General features: G+C 35.2%; 1 protein-coding gene across 1 annotated transcript; it reads right to left on the bottom strand.

Annotated features, from left to right (window-relative positions):
* Window positions 1–17849: 17849 nt before the first annotated feature.
* On the bottom strand, window positions 17850–19191 carry LOC149187385 (putative strigolactone esterase DAD2). The gene is made up of 2 exons (XM_089412792.1): window positions 18589–19191; window positions 17850–18481 (listed from the first exon to the last, which is right to left on the bottom strand). Exons 1-2 carry the CDS (start codon window positions 18972–18974, stop codon window positions 18046–18048), a joined length of 822 nt encoding a protein of 273 aa, XP_089268918.1. The 5' UTR covers window positions 18975–19191; the 3' UTR covers window positions 17850–18045.
* Between the last annotated feature and the right edge of the window lie 3229 nt (window positions 19192–22420).

Raw genomic sequence — 22420 nt, 5'->3', positions numbered from 1 at the left:
TCTATTAAGAAATCTAATGATCAAGCTATCAATTTACTAATGACCTAATGACAAGAAGAAAGTAAAACCCAAACAAATTCTTATCAAAGGCACTCAAAACTAAAAGCAAACCAAATGAAGGCTTCTAAGAGTGGATACACACACTCAGAGACACGAGGAGGACCAACTGGAATCAATTCAGTAAGAGAGAAAAGAATCAAAAGGAAATTAGTTGCATGAAACAAGAGTCAGCACAGGTGCAAAGTGGTTACCAGTGCTTTGCAATGTAGGTACATATAAGGAAAAGGTGCTCTGCAATGCTCTATCAGCAGACCATGGCATGCATAGATCAGGGAAAAGGGTTTTTCCGATGCAAAGAGTCAAATACAGCTCAATGAAAGGTCTTCCTGGGTCAATTCAAGATGAGTGAGACATTAAAGGTATTATCAAGATGTGTAACAAGGGAAAATGCGAAGGAAACCACTAAGGGAATGAATCGATCCCTAGTATGTTCACCAATTTGTTATACAGAATCTACGAACGCAGACAAAAGTATCTTCCCTAGACCTAGTGACCTGGTCTAGAACAATAGATATCAAACACTATAAAGCTTTCCTTAGAAGAATTAGAGAATGGAAATATGCTTACATGTGATATGTCGCAAGATCTTCTCTCCTCTTGCCTTTTTAGCTCCAACCGTAGCTCCAAATGCTATAATTAGAACTTTCACAAACAACCAATACCAGTCACGTATCTACGATATCTATGTATCATTATCCAATCATTCTATTCAATAGATCAACATAGCATTGAAGCAAATGTACATTATCATAACATAACACATGTAGGAAAACAATATACTCTTTGTATTAAAATGGAAGGGAAAGAGTTTACAACCAAAAGTGGAAGTTGATCTGGTAGAGAACCTGACAAGTTGACTTGTCCTTCCTTGCCACAATGTAGATCTCAAAGCCACCCTAATGCATGGGAATGATATCTCTCTTATGATCAAAGCAGAAACATACATGTATGATTAATCTCCAAAATCCAACCTCTAGCTTGTGATGACAGTAAATATATAGGAGAGGATGGTAGTTTAAGAATTCGTATCCATTTACCAATCTACATTTGAGATCCACTATTGATGGGAGGATGAGCTGAAGGGATAAGGGGTGAAAACTCCAAGGTAGGATTCAAAGTTCTTATCTAAGGTAAATGGTCATAACAACTCCTCGAAGCTTCTAGAAGAGGAAGCTTCGAAATTCTTTTTATTTTTCCTAAATTTATAGAATCAGTGCACCCCCAACAATGGAAAACCTTCTCTAATCAGAGTAGGTGCAGAAATGAGAAATCTTCCACTCAAGCCAGGACCCTACAGGGACAGGGTGTGTTGGGCCTTAAAAGCACTGGAATGAAGCAATGAATGTAAAAAATGCAGGGATTTGAGAGAGTCATGCTTATGGCTTTGTGTAGGGATGATGACAAGGTGTTCATGGATGTTGATTGATCTAGTTTGTTGGCCTATTGACCATATGTGACAAAATAGCCTATCACAATGAGTTTGTGACCACAACTCAAGACCTTATAACAATGAATACTCCTCATCCCTAAGACATTTGTAAGTGGACAAAATATCATTTTCAAGAAGACAAATTGCAAGAAGGAGAAAGAATGACTTGACATTTCCATGTCATCATGCAGTCCATGTCATAGGGGTCATGTCATGTCATGTCATGAGACATCATATGCCACATCATTTTGTGGATTATGTAAATTCTTATTTGAAAATGTAATGTAAAGTGGAAGTCTAAAGGACATGTGCAAAATATGAAGAGTCATGTAAAAGTTGAAAAGTCATAGGGAAGTCAAACATTCATGAGGGTAATCAAAGAATCACAAGGGAGGTAGAGGATCACCTCATCAGTTATATATACACCCTCATTGTACAAGCAAAAAAATGTTCATCTTGGCTCCTCCCACAAGGCATCAAAGAGACAAGATAGTTATTTTGGGGAGCATGTAGTGGCTCCAACGCTCCACTATTGGAGCTAGTGGTGTTCGTTGTATACATTTGTCTTGGGATTTTACTTAATATATGAAGCCTAATGGCTAGCACGTTATTCATGCATGGGTTATGAATATTTGTAAGATAGTTCTATAAATGTTTATGATTTATGTTTGTTTTCACCAGTACTAAAGTAGTTGAACCATTTTGGTTATTTTCATGCTTATCATATTGAGAATGTGTTGTAATGGTTACAATAACCATCGCATATTTGTGGACTATTCCATTGGATGTTAGACGAATCTCTCTTGTCTTTGTGTGTTTTTACTAGAGTTGTACTACTACCTCTCTCTTAGAGGCTCACCTTCTTTTCCCCTCCACTGTAGAATAACCTCAACACACCTACAACCAAACAATCACCAAGCACACTCACTTTCTTTTGAAAGGAACATATGCATTCCTCTCTCTTGTTGACAGTTAGGTCCAAGGGAAAAAAATTAAGAAAATGGTTACCGAGCCGTATTCTAGATGGGGATCCTATCCCAAATGGTGTGAGGTCTAATTGGGACCATATATCAGGGAGACCCCCTTAAATGTTGTTAGGTCCAACACTATCAATGTTTTTGGTGCTAGAAGGAGGGAAACTAGATTTTGTATGGCTGATAACTCCATCCACCCTCATCATACTTCTTCTAATCAAGGAAAAATATTCCCAGCACCTCCCCTTCTATGATTCCTGAAGTTAGTAGATCTTCTCAGCCCAATCTTGGAAAAACTTGTGAAATGTATTACAAGCAGATGCGGTCCATCCGAATTATCACCCGTAAGTTTGCAAACAATATTGGATTGTTTCTAGGATATATACTCTTCCTTTTCTTCAAATAAGTACGTAGCCACTCCTACCAGGACAGTGGTTTCTATAGTCTAATATTTGGTTCTCACCACCCTTGAAGATTTAGCAAACTACGAAGAACACATAAAAATTAGAGCAACCTTCATCTTTTAATAATGGTGAAAGAGAGGAAGAGGAAGATCCCTAAAATTCTAAGGAAGAGGAGGAGCACAGAGACTAAGACATGGCAGAACGAGATTTGGATTGGATGACTTAGGGCCCACTTTCTTTACCAGTTGTTTTACACAACATGCCCAGGCACCTGGAAAATCTGTTAATGAAGTACAACCCTAAAAAAGAAGTCAAAGTGGAGGACCATTTGGATAACTTCTACTATCTTGAGGTATGTTAAGAAGATGTTGCATGTATATTTTTTCCTTACACCTTAGATGGTAGAGCAACTTGGTACCACAATCTTCCTCCAAACTCAATCCAAAATTGGAAGGGGTTTAAAAATTTGTTCCTTAAAACATTTACCGATGACAAAACCCCAGCCATGTTATTGAAGGAGCTTGGAAATATGAAGATGGAGTAGAAATAAAATGTTAAATATTTTAATCAAATATTCAACCTCATATTGAATATATCTCCTACAAATAAGAAACCTCATGACTCCATCACCATTGATTATTACATTTTTTCATTACCATTAAGCATCGCAAAGTTCGTTAAGAGAGCTGCGAAAGGAACTCTAGTTGAAAATTATGAAGAAGCCATTACAGTTGAAAACGACTTACACGGAATTAGAGTCATCGTTGACAATGAAATTTCAAAAGACTCCAAGGACACAGACAAAAGGTCTTAGGCATCCTCAAGTAAGGCCAAAGATAAAGAAGCATTAAACTTGAAAGCTTGACCCATACGATCAAATCTCTATCCAATGACCTCACAAAGTTAAAAGAGAGGTCAAGCAAGACCACCATCAGCAAGAAGCCTCAAAAATTAAACTTTTTGAGAAGGGTTTCCAACTCCAACAACAACATTAATCAACCAACCACGTCTGCACAAATCTTGAATGCCATGTTGAATATCAAAAGCATGGCTATGGACCAGTATTGATCTTTTCATCAAGAGTGTCATTCAAAAAAGACATGCCCACAGTGGAATCATAGCATGAACTCTCTGGCTACGCATATCATTAATATTGTACTTTCATATGAGCATATTGAGCCAGTGGATGAAAAGGAAGAAACTATTGTGGCTTAAGAAACTCTGAGTGTTGGGCACATAATGAATTCTTTTAGTTGTGCATTTGCTTCTAAAAAATAAAACTGCCGAAGAACCACCATTATGTGAGGACCGGTATCAAAAGCATAATAGTCTATGTAAGTTAAGAATCTAATGTCCAATTTCTAAACCAGACATGAAGAGGAATAAACTGAAAGAACATTTGTTAAGGAAGATTGTACTGCCTGCCAATTCATCTCAAAACATTCAAAATAAGTCTGGAAACAATGCTACAATGAAAAATACTTCCACCAATGGTAAAATCATGTCCACCATTCCGAAAGTCTTAGATAGTGTCACTCCCCCACATACTTTGACTATTCCTACCATGCTTTATTATAACATAGTCGAAGATATGAAGAAAACTCACACTAATATTCCACTTTTGGAAGTTACCAAGATCGCAAGCTAGCGGGAACTTCTTTTCGGAGCTCTTAATCAATATTCCTCAAGTGATAATTCTTGTTCACATATAATGGGATCTGGTAAGTATTTTGGTCCCCTAGAGTCTACTCTTAATGCATTAACATTAGAAGCAAACAAACCGTGCCCTCCTTTTTTATTGACATTTGAAATTTTTAATTACAATGTACACAATTGCTTAGTTGATTCTGGTGCATCTATAAATCTAATGCCATTATCTTTAGCTAATAAAATCAATGTGAAATGGGATAATATAGATGCATAGATCATTCAACTAGACAAGATTCTTGTCCATACTATTGGTGAACTCAGAAATGTGCTTATTTGCCTATCATGTGATCAAACAGTTCACTAGTGCATAAACATAGTAATTGCGGACATCCCAAAAGCCTATAATGGCTTCCATATAAGGGTAGGAATAACCAAATTCGAGTAGACTCGAAACCTTACATGAAGCACACTGTCACACACTTTGAGGGAAAGAAAAAACTAGTTTCTTTTGCAGATCTGACCTTTCGAAATTGCTTCTTGGAGACTATCCTAGGGTGCTACCTTGCTCAACCTTCCTTATTCCCAACAAACACACTGTTGAAAATTCTTCCTCGTCCAACCGGCGGAAATGACCTTTGTACAATAGATAGTAGTAGTACTAGTGTAGGGAATATTTATTGTACATATGATGTTTGGACTTTGTTTTTTGATGGTTCTAAGACAAAAGAGGGCTTTGTAGTAGGTTTTGTTTTAATATACCCGTGACAGAGAAAAAACTTGATCTCTAGCCACTTGGAATTTGAGTGCACTCACAGTGCTGCAGAAATGAGGCACTCATCATGGGCTTATAGAAGGCCATCGAACTCAAATTTGGAGTTCTTAAAGCAGTGGGTCAGTCTAAGATCGTGGTATGGTTGGTACAAGGTACAATACACTGCGTGCCGCCTAATTTGAAAATTTATCAATAAGAGGTATGGTGTTTGATTTCTGCATTCCAAGATTTTAACATTGCATTTATTCCTTGAATGCATCACGCAGCTATAGATGCATTAGCAAATGCTGCTCTTAGGTTGTCACCACTTAGGGATGTTTTTTTTATTGAAACTCTTTATAAACCATCTATCCCTGACAATATCACTAATTTATGCGTTTTTAATGATGAAAAACATATATTGCATTCATGCAAAATATTGATGTATTCAAAGATGCATCCATTAACGAGGATGAGCATGGTAGAGCGTTGCAATATGCAGCTCAGGAAAGAAAGGAGAACCCCATGCCAAAGGGAATGGTATCATTAGATAAGTTGCATGACTTGTAGAATCACTTTAGAGGACCCGTCAATGTCAAAGCCTACAGTTCAATGTTGTCACATCAGCATGTCAATATTCGAACATAAAAGGATCTGAAATGTGTTAATCTCGATACTTGTTGCAAACCACAAGAGAGGCAAGCATTCACCCACTTATTCAAGTAGTAGTAAGATTTTTTCACATGGACATATTATGAGATCAAAACTTATGACATGTGAATAAGCCAGCATGTCATCCAAAATAAGGAAGGGGCCAAGCCTTTTCAACAAAAGATGTAGAAGGCAAATCCAATGCTTAAGCCCCTGATTTAGAAGGAGTTGAGGAAGTTGTTGGATGCTTAGATAATATACAATGTGAAACATTCAACTTGGGTGTCTATTTGGTCCCAGTAAGAAAGAAGTCCTAGGAAATATGCTTGTGTGTGGATTTTAGAAATCTCAACCATGCCTTAAACAAGGAAAATTACCCTATGTCGTCAATAGAGTAGATATTATAAACAATATCAGGGTCAAAAATAATTTCTTTACTTGACAGATATTCAAGCTACAACCAAGTTCTAGTCCCAGATCCTAACAAAATTAAAACCACATTTCAGATGAAGTGGGGCACGTTCACATTCAGAATAATTCCTTTTGGGCTAGTTAATGCTGGTGAAACCTTTCAATGTGTGATGGACATCGCATTTCATGAACTGATCGGTCAGATCATGGTTGTGTATATTGATGATGTCACGATGTTTTCAAAGAAGTGATCCAACCACCTACACCACTTGAAGAAAATCTTTGAGCAATGTCAAAAAAACAAGATATTTGTTAATCCAATGAAGAGAATTTTCGCAGTGTATGAGGGAAATGTCTTGGGCCATATCATAGCGAAAATTTGGATTAAAGTAGATAGTGAAATGGTCATGGCTATTACATAGATTCACTTCCTAATGAACAAGAAATCCATGCTTTCCTTTCTAGGGAGGATGAAATTTCTTCGCGAGTTCATCTCCAACTACGCTTAAATTGTGAAACCTATGTAGGGGATGGTGAGGAAGGATGCAAATTACAAGTACGACAAAAGAGAAAAGGATGCATTTTCCCATATTAAGTAAGCTATCATAGAAGCACAAGCCTTGTATAGCTCAAATTTCATAAAAAAAAAAAATCTCTACACCTTTTCGTCTAATACTCCCCTTGTTGACATGCTTGCATAGAATGATGATCAAAACAATGAGTGGCCCATATATTTTATGAGTGCTAGCCTACAAGGACTTCAAATTAAATATCCCGCCATTGATAAATAGGGATCAACAATATATAAGGTGGTGAAGCACTTTTGGACCTATCTTTTGAAAAATCATTGTATTATCTTTGTTCCCCACCCAACAGTCATATAGTTGTATGTCCAACTAGAGCTAGGTGAGAGAAGAGAAAATTGGATGACTAGTTTATAAGAGTATGATCTATAATTCAAACCATATCACACTATTAAGGGCCATGGTCTATGTCAGTTAGCAACATAAGTGGTGGACACAATAGAAGATGGTCCATCTTGGTGGGAGTATCAAATCGAGATGTGCAATGTTGACCAAGCTAACCCCACTACTATCTCCGACTATTGGTACTCAAATGGTTGCCAGTATCTTGAGAATGGAACTTTTCCATCTCACTTATCCACACGATAGAAGAGGGCAGTTAGGTTGAAAGCATTATCTTACCAGTTAGTGCATGGGGTGCTTTTTAGAAAGCACCATAACAAAGTATTGTTCACATGCTTGGAAGCACACGATTCAGAGAAAGTACTGTGTGATCTCCATGATGGACCAGCCCAAGGACACTTTGCAGGAAACACTACAATGCATAAATTTATGAGGTCCAATTTTTATTGGCCCATATTATTCAAATATTCTCATGCATATGTTTGCAAGTGGCCGATCTGTTAGAAGTGTGTTTTCTAAGGAAATAATCCAGTCGCCCAATTTTAGCTTGTCATTTTGGAAAAGCCATTTCAATAATGGGGCCTCGATGTCATCGGTGATATTTTCTCCACTCATGGAAGAAACACCGATATATTCTCACTATCACAAGCTACTTCATGTGGTGGAAATAAGTGGTTCCTCTGAAACACATGAATGATCAGGATGTCATCAACTTCCTCAAATAGAATATCATCTCCAACTTTGGCATTCTGAAATCACTTTTTTTTTAATAATGCAATATAGTTTTCATCGTTAATGTTATATGATTTTTCATTGGGAAATGGTATTTTATTGAAACATTTTTCTGATTACTATCCACAGGGAAATGGTCTTCTTGAGTCTACCAATAAGAACCTTATCTGCATTATAAAGAAGACCATTTTATCTGAACAGAGGAACTGGCACTTAGCTTTCGTTAAAGCCTTATTGGCTAACTGCATCACAACTAAACCTTCTCTGAATATGGCTCCATACTTCCCAGTGTATGGAAAAGAAGCCATCCTACCCCAAACATTTATTTTCCTACCATTCAACTTTCACAAGAATCCTAGGGTAAGCCATGCTTATTGGTTCAGAGTAGGATAGACACCCTTCACAAGCTACAAGAAGAGAGAAAAAAGGCCAAAGAGAAATTTTCTCTTCATCAGAGTTGTATCAAGAGGTGGTTTGATCAGAAGTCTATAGGAAAAAATGAATTCAATGTGGGTGACCTAGTCTTGAAGTGGAACAACGCCCATGAGGATAAAGGAAACATACTAAGTTCCAATACCTGTGGAGTAAACTGTTCACAGTGCACAGAAATATTGGGCAACACACATATCGTCTTCAATATTTTGACAAGAAGATTGAATCTCTTCCTATTAATGGCCAAGACTTAAAGAAATATTTTCAATCATGGTATTGGGTTGTTCCCTACCCAATGTATGTAGTTTGTTTTTTTGTTTTTTCTTGCATTTTGTTTTCATCCATGTAAATAAGTGTCATGTGTGAATGTTTTTTTAGGTTTGTTTATGTGTGGTTGAGTTGAAAAGTGTTGTGACACTACAAAATTTGGTTAAACTTCGGTCCTCCTTATTTGTTGTGGTTACGTCCTTTGGTCAATGATGTTCTGACAGAAAATACAATCCTTTCGTAGGGAGAGTTTTTTGTTGAACCATGATATCTGTGTCTATTCTAAAAACCTTATGCCCATACTCGGTTCTTTATGTTTCAAAGTTTTCACACTTATCCAATGAAGTAAAAGAGGAAAAGGGGAAAAATAGAAACGAGAAACCCTATATCAAAGGTCTTTATATGCTTATCTATAGGAACAACCTCTCCTACTCTCAATAAGTTAGGATCCTTCTTCCACCCATGAAAATAATAAGTACTTATGCATAGTCCTATATAAATATATAAATGAAGGCAAAAGAAAAGAAAGGTTTCTTGTGCAGAGAGGTGAAGTACGAAACTTTTCCAGGGTACTATACAGGCTCACTAGTAGCAGAGAAATTTTTTTATTCCTATAGTGACTTCTTCAAGGTACTGTCCAAGCCTACTGGCAGTGGAGCAACAATGGAGATGAAAAAAATTACTTTGCAAATCTAAAGCTCACGAACTACACTACCCTGTTCTGATTCAAAACATTGTAATATTGTTGATCTTATGTCTATGTTCAAATGAATGGGAACAAAGGGGAATATGTTAATTCATGGGGTAAGTTGGGAAAAAAAGTGATCCGCACGATGAATCAACACTCCCCTAAGAACTATACCCTGCACAAAGGAATCAACCTAGATTATTGCTGGACATTTACTAGTGTGTCGCCAGGTGTTTTTGCTACTAAAATGCCATAAAAATTTTTGACCTACACACAAATTTCATAGCCTAAATTGATCTTGCATATTATCTTCACAAACATTAAGACACACTGCATGTGTTTTCTCTAAGTGTTTTGGTCCCATTTGCAAGAAAATCAAAGTGTCATATTTTCGCATGTCAAGTGTATTACGTCACATGAAAGCTAGTTTTGGAAGTTTCAAGGGGTAATATTTGCGTAAATAAGTTAGTATTACCATGTAAACATGTGTTGCACTCATTTCTAAAGTTTTACGAATTGTTGCACAAGTGTTGTCACGCTTGTCGTAAAGTGTATCTTTGGTGTTGCACTTGTCATTACAAATTTGTCACACCGAGGGAAGTATGTTTTTCATGTTTTCTAGATGATCTATGTTGTGTCATCAAGTATTCTAAGTGTGTGATCACAATCAAGTCTTATAATTATTCGCATTAGCTTCATGTATCTGACACGTAAGTTAAATTCAGAAAACTTCTTGACCAAGCAACTTAGCCTCATCTAGCCCTCCTGCATTATGTATTGTATAGTGTCAACCTTCAAGTAGAAATGCTTCCTCTTGGTACTATGCAATGTGCAATTCGTGCCTCCCAGGATTGCACACTAAGCAATTTTAGTGCTCAAGCTTGGCCCTTGAGCCCCGAAACTATGAATTCATCTCCCTAACTAGGCTAAACTATGCATCACGCAGTCTCACTCCTCAAGCCCGACCCTTGAGCTCTTGAAATGTGAAATTTTGTAGTCACCTAGCCTCCCTTCCCTTCCATCACTGTGCATTGGGAAACTTCATTCATCAAGCCCTCATCATGGTTCCTTGAGGTCCCCAACTGCAAAATCATCAAGTCAAGGCCAGCCTGAACTGTGCATTGCACAGTCTTAAGGCCCATACATTATCCTTAATTGCTTGAGTTGCACTATTGCACAGTCACTAATCATATCCATCAGCCTACCACCTAGTTACGACTCAGTCAGTGGATCATCATGCAACATCTTAGGCTAGGGGTTTATTGAACTAATGTCATCTTGCCATGAGTGAATTTCAGATAAGGTAACTCTATCATGCTGTGACAGGATGATGAAGAAGGATATGGAGAAGGATAACATGCTAGAAAAAAACTTTGTAGTTGAAGATGCAAGTTGATCAATCAGGGGAATGCAAAGGAACATCATTTTTCAACCACAACTCAAGACCTGCTAACACTGAAGACTCCTCAACTCTAAACCATTTGCAGGTGTTAAGAATATCATTCTCAAGAAGACACATAGCAAGGAGAAACAAGAATGAATTGGCATTTCCATGCCATCATGTAATCCTTGTCATCAGTTTCATGTCATGTCATGTCATGAGTCATTATATGCCACATAATTTTGTGGATTATGTAAATTTTTATTTGAAAATGTATTGTAAAGTGGAAGTCTAAAGGACATGTATAGAATAAGAAGAGTCATGTAAAAGTTGAAATGTCATAAGGAAGTCAAATAGTCATGAGGGAATGAAAGAGTCACAAGGGAAGTGAAGGATTACCCCATTGATTATATATACACCCTCATTGTACAAGAAAAAGAATTTTATTCTTGGCTCTTCCAACAAGGCATCGAAGAGACAACCTATTTCTTTTGTGGAGCAAGTAGTGGCTTGAGCTCTCCACTACTGGAGCTAGTGGTGTTTGTTGTATACATGTGTCTTGGGAATTTTACTTAATATATCAATCCTAATGGCCAACACATTCTTCATGCATGGGTTATTAATATTTGTAATATTGTTCTGTAAATGTTTAGGGTTCATGTTTGTTTTCACCAGTACTAAAGTATTTGAACTATTTTGGTTATTTTAGTGGTTATCATATTGAGAATGTGTTGTAATGGTTACAATGACCATCGCGTCTTTGTGGACTACTACGCTTGACATTGGATGAATCGCTCTTGTTTGTGTGTGTTTATAATAGAGTGGTACTACTACCTCTCTCTTATAGGCTCACCTTATTTTCCCCTCCATAGTACAATAACCTCTACAAACTTACAACCGAACACTCACTAAGCACACTCACTTGATTTTCAAAGGCACATATGTATTCCTCTTTCTTTCTTAAAGTTATAGCCAACAAAAAACTTTAAGAAAATAGTAACTTGATCGTATTCCAGATGGGGCTCCTATCCCAAACAGTGTGAGGTCTAATTGGGACCACATATCGAGGATGACCCCTTGAATGTTGGCAGGTCCAACACTGTCAACACATCCTTATGCCCAAAACTAAAAATTCTAAATTATACTATTTAATATCACCAAATTGCTTTATTCTTTTCAATTAACTAAAATAATATTATTCCCAAAATTTTTGTAATGCACCTCTAATTATTTTCTAAATAAACCCCATGTATAATTATAAGAATGGTGATTCCTTTTATCTACCCATTATATTAGTAATAGGGTTTTATCTCAAAATTAAAAGTTTCTATGTGAATTCTTAGTTTTTCATCCACAATATTATGTGATTGAAAACATTTATATATTTGGTGAACCAAGATAAAGATCTATATTCCATCCAACTCTTTAATTCAACCCTTGGAAGGTTCACTCTAGCAAACCATCCATGATTAGCTCCACAATTAGAGTCAAATCCACTTAAAGAATTATTGTTATTAGTAAATTGTCCAACTTCATTATTACCTTTCTTTTCATGACTTCCTTTAGACACATTATCAATTTTAAGAAACCCATCATTTAGATATTTTATAATATTTTGCTCAAATAATTTCAACTTATTATCCATTTCATTCTTATTTTTCTGCATTTTTTGTTTGATATTCCTTTTAATTGATTATTTCAGCTATGACAACTGAATTTCCAAGTTGGTTACTCAGTAATTGAAATCTTATGTTCCATCACGATTCATTAGCAAGGCTTTAGAAGTTTTAATTTGTGTACCATCTTTAGGATCATTTTTTGGAGGCATGTGGGAAAATAATAATAATAGAAATACTCCTCTTTATCACAACTCCTAGACACCCAAAATAAAATGGATCATATGATGAAAACTTACATTACTTATATGTTACATGAGCTTAATCTAGAAGATAAAAAATTTCTAACTATTTTAATTAGTGTAAATAAGAATGTAAAAAATATTAAAATAAGAAATAATTCTTCCAAATTCTCATGAGAGCGTAGTGAAATTGAGCTTTATTTAATTTCCAAAACACCTAAGTCTATAATCTTCTTAATACTAAGAGGGTTGAAGATGACAATCAATTTCTCTTACATGTCTTCCATATACTATGATTAGATTTCAATTTAGAAAGATTCCTCACCTAACCAGGCTTCTTAATATTTTAACTCAACAAAACTATAGTGACGTTGTAACACTTATCCTTAGATCTAATAAAGAAATTTCGTCTTGATGATTTTTTTTCGTCCCCCTCCTCCTCATCATCATCATGATCCTTTTTGTCATAATTGTCATTTTCATTTTCATCATCATCATCATCATCATCATCATCACAATCATATTCATTTTTTTCATAATTTTCATCATTACCATCATGATCAACACCATAATCATCATCATCACTATTTTCATCATGGTCATCATAGTCAGCATCATCACAATTAAAGATAATAGCGTCATTGTCACCATCATCATCATCACTATTTTCATCATGGTCATCATAGTCAGCATCATCAAAATTAAATATAATAGCGGCATTGTCACCATCATCATCATCCCAATAATAATATGCATCATCATCATCCTCATCATCATTAACATCGTCATCATAATCATCCTCATAATACTCATCATATTCATCATCATCATTTTTATCATCAACCTCGTAAGTCTCATCATTACTGTTGTCATCTTCATCACCATTTTTATTGCCTTCCTTTTCATCATCATCATCATCCTCAATGCCATCATCATTCTCAATGCCATCATTTTCATCATCATCATCCTCCTTAGTGTCATCATTTTCATCATCGTCATCATCATTTTTATAACTCTCTTTTTTGACATCATCATCATTACACCATCTACCTCCTCTTCCATATCATCATCATTATCATTGTCATCATCATCATCATCATCATCCTTGTTGTCATTATCATTGTTCTCATCATCATCATCATCCTCATAATAATTAACTTTTTAATCCTTATCATCATCATTTTCATCATCCTCATCCTCCTACTCATCATCATCTTTGTCATCATGCTTTTAATTGTCGTCATCCTCATCATCATTATCATCCTCATAATCATCATCATCGTCATCATTGTCATCATCGTAGTTGTTTTCGTCATCATCATTGTTATCATTGTTGACATCATCATCATTATCACCATCCTCATAAATGTAATCATTTCTATCCTCCTCATCATCATCATCGTTATCAACATAACCATCAATATCGTCATTGACATGATCATCACCATGATCCCCTCACCATTATCCCCATCCTCATCTTAATCATCATTATTGTGAACATCATCATCATCCTCATTATCATGCTTGACATCCTCCTTTCATCCTCATCATCATTATCATTTCCACCACAACCACATCCATCATCATCATTAGAATCATCATCATCCTCATTTTCATCCTCCTCATCATCCTCATTCTCATGCTTGACATACTCCTTTCCTCCTCATCATCATTATCATTTCTACCACAACCACATCCATCATCATCGTTAGAATCATCATCATTTCTGTAACCATCATTAGTAGCATCATCATCAACATCGTCTTTGTTATTGTCATCATCATGTTCGCCATCATCACCATCACCATTCTTCACCCTTTTTGTCAATATCATCATCATCATCATCATCATCATCGCCATTGTAATCATCATTTGCATCATAATCATTGACCTTGTCATCATGATCATGATCATGATCATTATCGCCATCACCACCATTAGCATTATCATCATCGTCACTCTTGTTTTTGTCATCATCCTCCTCATCATCATCAACATTAACCTGATAATTTTCATCATTATCATCTCACTAGGGTAGATCCATTATAACCTTGGATCTATCAATTCTTAAGAGGGATTAATTTTCTTGAGGTGCAAAACAATTTCAAAGTGCAAAACTTTAATAAAGTTTTGTTTTTCACCTCAAGAAATTATATCCCTCTCAGCACTTGACATATCTAGGGTTAAGATGGATTCATGCTAATTACTTATGTGTGTGTGTGTGTGCATACCATGTGTCAACTCCATGTTGAGCATGTAAGGAATTACACACTTCCATATTGGAAAGCTTCTCTGTATGTGTATGTATGGGTATGTGTGAGCATGTATATATATATATATATATATATATATATATATATATATATATATATATATATATATACTTTCTTAAAGTTCATTGAACCATTATTTTATTAATAATTTTTAAAAGTGGCATATCAACTTCATTTTAAGAATTAAATGAACTAAACAATGTCGCTCTTATTATGAATTAATTGAAATTGTTTACATTTAATTACTTGACTCTCTAAATATATATGAAGTTCATATAAAATTATTTTGTTTACTTTCTCTCTTTATGTATAGACATATATGATATTGAAATATATTAGTTAATATCTCTATTCAACTATTTTATTTAAGGTCCATGTTGAAATATTTTTAAAATGTAAAATAATTATATATGTTCTTCACACTAGATAGTGAAACTATAAGATGTTTTTTACTTTCAATTACATTATTCCTCTATATAAAGTTGATATAAAATTATATTACTTAATATGGACATAGAAACATTTTATTTATCGATAAGAATGAATGTTTTTCTGATATTGATATTTTTCTGTAAATACCAAATGTCAACTCTTTTTTAAGTATTAAAGAAATTACACATCTCCATAATATGTTGTAGTATCAACCACAAGTTGATTACATGAGAGAGATTATTGATTTTTTATAAAACTTTTAATTAATACTAACCAAATATGTATAAGTTTTCTTTTTAGTTTTTTTTTGGGCTATATCCAACATTTCTTTTTATTTGTTGAATATTTATTTATTTTATTTTAAAAGGGACATGTGTCAACTACAGGTTGAGCGAATTATACATCTTCCTCTTAGTAAGCTATATAATGTACCTCTCAGCGCAATCATCATCACCATCTTTCTCCTCCTCCTCCTCCTCATCATCATAGTCATCATCCTCATCCTCATTGTTATCGTCATTATCATCATCATCACCACCACCACCACCACCACCAATAATATTTCAAATCTAGCCATCATTTCAGCACCACCACGAGTACCTCCTTCACTAATAGCCCAAATAATATTTCAAATCTAGCCGCGACCGCCGCCACAACCCCAATAATATTTCAAATCTAGCCGTCATTTCAGCGCCACCACAAGTACCTCCTTCACTAATAACCCAAATAATATTTCAAATGTAGCTGTGGGCACCGCCGCAACCCCAACAACAACACAATGGCCCAAATAGTACTTCAAATCTAAAATGTAAGCACCACCACACCATTGTGGTCATTTCCGCACCATCACGAGTACCTCCTTCACTAATGGCCCAAATAATACTTCAAATCTAAAGTACCACCACCACCACCAATAATATTTCAAATCTAGCCGTCATTTCAGCACCACCACGAGTACCTCCTTCACTAATAGCCCAAATAATATTTCAAATCTCACTGCGGCCACTGCCGCAACCCCAACAACAACACAATGGCCCAAATAGTACTTCAAATCTAAAATCTAAGCACCACCACACCATTGTGGTCATTTCCGCACCATCACGAGTACCTCCTTCACTAATGGCCCAAATAATACTTCAAATCTAAAGTTTACCTTATTTGCTAGTATGTATATTAATCATTATAATTCATGATTTGAATGTAATAATCAACATTGTAAAAAATAAATAAATTTAATTTAATAGGTGAAAAAATAAATAAATTTAATTTAATAGGGATTATTCATATATATAAAATGAAAGTATAATTTCATTTAAAAAGCAAACGCAGAGATATACTGTAAAGCATACAAAGACACCGCTATAACAGAAAAATGGAATGAAAAGAGTTGAAGGATTACATTAGTCTCCCCAACAATACCTCCTTCACTAATGGCCCAAATAATATTTCAAATCTAGCTGTCATTTCAGCACCACCGCGAGTACCTCCTTCACTAATAGCCCAAATAATATTTCAAATCTACCCGCAACCGCAGTCGCAAACCCAACAACAACACACCCAACAACAACACAATGGCCCAAATAATACTTCAAATCTAAAATCTAAGCACCACCACACCATTGTGGTCATTTCTGCACCATCACGAGTACCTCCTTCACTAATGGCCCAAATAATACTTCAAATCTAAAATTTAAGTTATTTTCTAGTTTTATGTATATTAATCATTATAATTCATGATAATTCATCATTTGAATGTAATAATCAACATTTTAAAAAATAAATAAATTTAATTTAATAGGTGAAAAGAAAAAATTAAATTTAATAGGGGTTATTCATATATATAAAATGAAAGTATAATTTCATTTAAGAAGCAAACACACGGATATACTGTAAAGCATATAGAGACACGTCTATAACCGAAAAATGGAATGAAAAGAGCTGAAGGATTACATTAGTCTAAGCCTAAACACGAGTTCTCGTGATTGAAATCCCCAAACACTTGGTCAAGCGTTGTGGCGTTTTTCTTTTGAATTTGTATCCACCAATATTTTATCTGATAACTAAATTGTGATGTGAACTTCAGGAGTAAACTCGGGCAAAAATTAAAAATGACAGATAAAGCAGGGAATTGTTTTATGCTCTAAATATTAGGCTAAGCACTAATAAGTTTGTATAAGTAATGACGTTGCATAAACCTAAGGATATCACTTATAACTCCACAACATATGCGACATTGCTTCTTTGAGACAACCTTCTCATATATATTATTTATGTCTATAATATAAGATTAGGGACTGAGATAGATGATGCGATGAAAACGTAGGGAAAATATAGAGCGGGGTACCCAAAATATATTGAAAAAGGATATGCTTATCCAGCAAACATAAAATACATGTTGTGATTAAGAAATTGATAATAAAGAAACACCGAGAGGTACATAAAATCCACAGGAAATACAGAATACAATCATTGATCTCTTTGAACCCGACCATGGGTTTCTTATAGCTTATTAAAAGAGAAACGCCACAGCTAATTTATAGAGACGATTAGCCGTTCAAAAATACATAAAAATCCACAGGAATTACAGAATACAATCATTGATCTCTTTGAACCCGACGATTGGTTTCTTATAGCTTATTAAAAGAGAAACACCACAGCTAATTTATAGAGAGGATTAGCCATTCAAAAATACATATATCCACTGTTCTTATTGTCTGATCGACTATTCAAGGTTCGGCAAGGAGCTGCGTAAACAACTTTGCCAACATACCGGGTGAAGTTAGCTGCGGAAGATGGCCATCTGTGTCAAGTACGTGCACTGAATTCTTCTCTCCTCCAAGGTTGCATTGCATGTAATATGGCACGCTCAGTGGAACCGCTATGTCCTTCCTGGTCAGGATGATGTTACACGGGGTCTTCACATCGCTTAATATGTTTCTCATATCACTCTGGAAGATGGTTTTGGCCACCACGAGTGCGATTTCAGGCTTCATACTCAACATTTTACTCTGGAATTCCTTTACCAGTGAGGGTTCGTCCACGCCAATTACCAGAGGAACGAAGCCTGAAACCCATGCTGAATAGTTGGATTTCATTGCACTGAAAATGCCGTCGATGTCTCTACGTTCGAATCCTCCCTCATAGGATTCATCGTTTAAATACCTGAAGAAACAACAACAACACTTGTGTGCGCATAAGCTGAAGATAGAAAGAGCAGAGAAATTTTTAAGGGGATTGAAGCTTAAACAATTGTACTCATGTTTTCTTACCTCGGGGAACCACATAGTAATATTAATCTTTCAAACAATCCTAGACTTTTGATGGAGGCAAGACAGCCCACCATAGCAGAAACTGAATGACCTACGTACACACACTTATCTACTTTAAACTCATCTAAAATGGCGAGGAGGTCATTCGCATAAGCAGAGAGTGAATCGGTATATCGTTCGAAGTCGAAATGGTCGGGATTGACACTGCCAGAGAATATCATATCGAATACTATGACCCTGAAATCAGGCACCAGGTATGGCAAAATATATTTCCACGTCGATTGGTCGCCTCCAAAGCCGTGTGAGAGAACTAATATACGCTCGCCACAGCCATAGACTTTCACATTCAAAGCTTCAATCAGTTCATGAGATTCTAACTTCACCATTTTTGAAGGGCGGGGATTCAATCCCTTCTTACCTTGGTGATTATGCAGATAAGTATATCGAGCTGTGTGTAAAAGTCTGGATTGTGCATCAATCTAATTCATATAGTTGCCCTGCAAACAACACAACATTTTAAGTTCTTTTCTGGTTCACCATCTGTGGCAACAGCAAATGAGTATATAGACGACCCACCTATCTATGTGCTATTACAAGGAGTATATATTAATAAATGATGGGATGAGACTTAGATTTGTCGTTTGATTAGATAGGATTATTCAAATAATATGGTTGGTTGTGTTAAGATAATTTCAGCTGTCATGGCATATTATACACCAACTATTGGTTTACTATATTTACATCAGGTTTATTTTGGCTACTGCTTTTATATCTTGTTTATATGGTCTATTGCTTTTGATTAGATAGGATTATTCAAATAATATGGTTGGTTGTGTTAAGATAATTTCAGCTGTCATGGCATATTATACACCAACTATTGGTTTACTATATTTACATCAGGTTTATTTTGGCTAATGCTTTTATATCTTGTCTATCTGGTCTATTGCTTTTACATCTTTTAATCTGGGAATATATATGTATTAATAAAAGAGATTTATATTTTTGGTTGGATTAGATGAGATTATTCAAATAATATAATATGTTTTTTGTGTTAAGATAATTTTAGTTGGAATAGGTATATTAAACACCATGTAATAAGACAACTATTGGCTTACTATCTTTATATCTTGTTTATCTTATTTATTGCTTTTACATCTTGTTTATCTGGTCTATTTCTTTTACATCTTTAAATCTTAGGAATGCATATGTATTAATAAGGGAGACTTATTTTTGGTTGGATTAGATGGGATTACTCAAATAATATGGTTTTTTGTATTAAGATAATTTTAATTGAAATATATATATTAATCACCATGCAATAAATCAAGCATTAGTTTATTATTGTTACATCTTGTTTATCTTATTTATTGCTTTTACATCTCGTTTATCTTGTCAATTTCTTTTACATCTTTAAATCTTGGGAGTGCATATGTATTAATAAACGAGACTTAGATATCTGGTTGGACTAGATTAGATTATTTAAATAATATGGTTTCTTTGTGTTAAGATAATTTTAGTGGGCATGAGTATACTAGACACCATGCAATAAATCAACTATTGATTTACTATTTTTACATCTTGTTTATCGCTTTCACATCTTTACATCTTTCCCTTGAATGAGAATAAAATAATATAAAAATTGAATGAGAATAAAATGATCCAGGAATAAGATGTAAAGTGAATAAGCCCGTTATTATTTTGCTGCATGGTGATTAATAGTTGGCTATATTAGAGCACAATAGTCCTATCTATTTTCTTCGCATCATTATATCTTGAATATTAAATGAGAATAAAATGGTATCCAAATAATACGTAAAGTCAATCAGCCCGTTATTATCTTACTGCATGGTGATGAGTGATTAATAGTGGGCTATACAGGAGCAAATTAGTCATACACATTTATGTCAATCATTGTCAGGACGTGCAATTGGTTGAATGCGACAACGCCTTTTAAGCAAGCCAGTGGGTCATTCTCACGCGCAGGATTCTTTTATTGAATAATTACGCAGCTTTTGGGACGAAAAGTTGCAGACGACTTTGGATTATGGTTTGATTGATGGGAGTTAAACGATAAAGAGGAGCGTACAACCACAAACGAATCAATCCTGACAAGCTACTCGAGTTGCTTTTCAATGTCGTGTACCAAATACATGTTTACACGAATAACAATGCTTGTTTTTTCTCCCAAAAGATAAAGGATACATTGTTTGATTAAAAAGAGTTGCGTAGGTTTAAACGGTAAAGAGGAGCGTACAACCACAGATGAATCAATCATGACAAGCTACTCGAGTTGCTCTCAATGTCGTGTACCAAATACGTGTTTACACGAATAACAATGCTTGTTTTTTCTCGCAAAAGATAAAGGGATACATTGTTTGATTAAAAAGAGTTGCGTAGGTCGTCTCGGCTTCTATTGTGTGCTCCTTAGCTTTCCCGCTATATTTGGAATGGGATGTCTTTGTCTTACTAATGGTTCTCATGTGAGTGTCGTTACCAACTTTGAATTTTGGAATTGGAAGTTAGTAAGCTTTGAATTTGGTGGAAGCAATTGAATGAAGAGGAGGGGATACGCCCACAAATCATGATATTTGGCCCACTTGGAACTTTTGGCATCGAAGGTTGTTGAAGGTTGTTGTAATGTTTGAAGTGTTTTTTCGTGGAAAGAAATTAATGCAGAGATGAGAGGCATTTCAATCATGACAATTGACTCGGATCCGTCCCATTTCGACCTTTTTCTGTTTACCACTAGCCACAACTTTAGACATCAATGCTTTGAATTTTTTTTTGTCACCCACATAGTTAACCCTAGGTTTTTAGGTATTGCATTGTTTCCTCCTTAGGTTTGCCACACGGATTAACCCTAGGTTTTTAGGTATTGCATTGTCTCCTCCTTAGGTTTGCCAGAGGGATTAAGAAGGATGTCCATTCACGCAAGATATTCTATTGGCACATGCGTCCTTGCATCGCAAATGGAACTGGTTTTTTTTTTTACGAAAAGTAATTACTTTCAGCTTTGCCACTCGCGAGTAAATATACGAAGTTGACTGGTCCGCTTCGGCTTTCAGCAGAGTAGATGCCAGTTAGTTCGTAAGAAAAGGCTTCATGTAATCCTAATTATCCAAGGAAGACATGTTTTTTGCGATAAACGAGTTTAATTCCATTTTAATTCTGGATTTGTTAAATAGTGATAAGACTCGCAATCTTTCTCTCTCGAAAAGAAAGTGACCCAAAAATGGTTTTATAACTGGACTATCAGTTTAAGTTTTATATTTACAATGAAAACAAAAACAATAATCATGGTCAAAACTATGACTAGAGATTTATTCACCGAATTATCAAATTACCAAAGGGAAAAACGTAAATGATCTTCTATCACATCATTTTTTACCTTACTTCAAGTTGGACCAGAGTTAGCACACTTATCCCTTGATATGTTCAAAAACCTCTTGCAGTCCAAGTGTGCAACAAAGTAATCTCACAAACAATAGGAAGAGACAAAGATTGAGAGGTCAAATTCAAGGAGTAGCTCAGAGTGGAGATAAAAAAACTATATTACACTTACTCTGAGAATCTGGATGGTGGTCCACATTCTGGAAAAAAAAATAAAAATTAAAAGATATAATTATAAATAAATTAAATATAATTTATATAATTAAAATAAATATACTTAAAAAAATTATTAATTTATTTTCTCCGTTGCCCCTTACCGTTTTCGTCAGATAAGTGAACAATGAAATGGCTTGAAAAATGCTATCTCATTTATTCTATATAACAATTAACGTGGAATGCCTAATTAACCTCACATATCCATTAGCTCGACTCTCTCGATATC

The sequence above is a fragment of the Pinus tabuliformis genome, chromosome 3_1 (genome assembly GCF_031772625.1).
Source record: "Pinus tabuliformis cultivar Carrire ecotype Pingquan chromosome 3_1, CPIR1, whole genome shotgun sequence".
NCBI classification, from domain to species: domain Eukaryota; kingdom Viridiplantae; phylum Streptophyta; class Pinopsida; order Pinales; family Pinaceae; genus Pinus; species Pinus tabuliformis.
The sequence above is the reverse complement of the archived record's forward strand: the minus strand, read 5'-3'. Positions and strand labels throughout refer to the sequence as shown.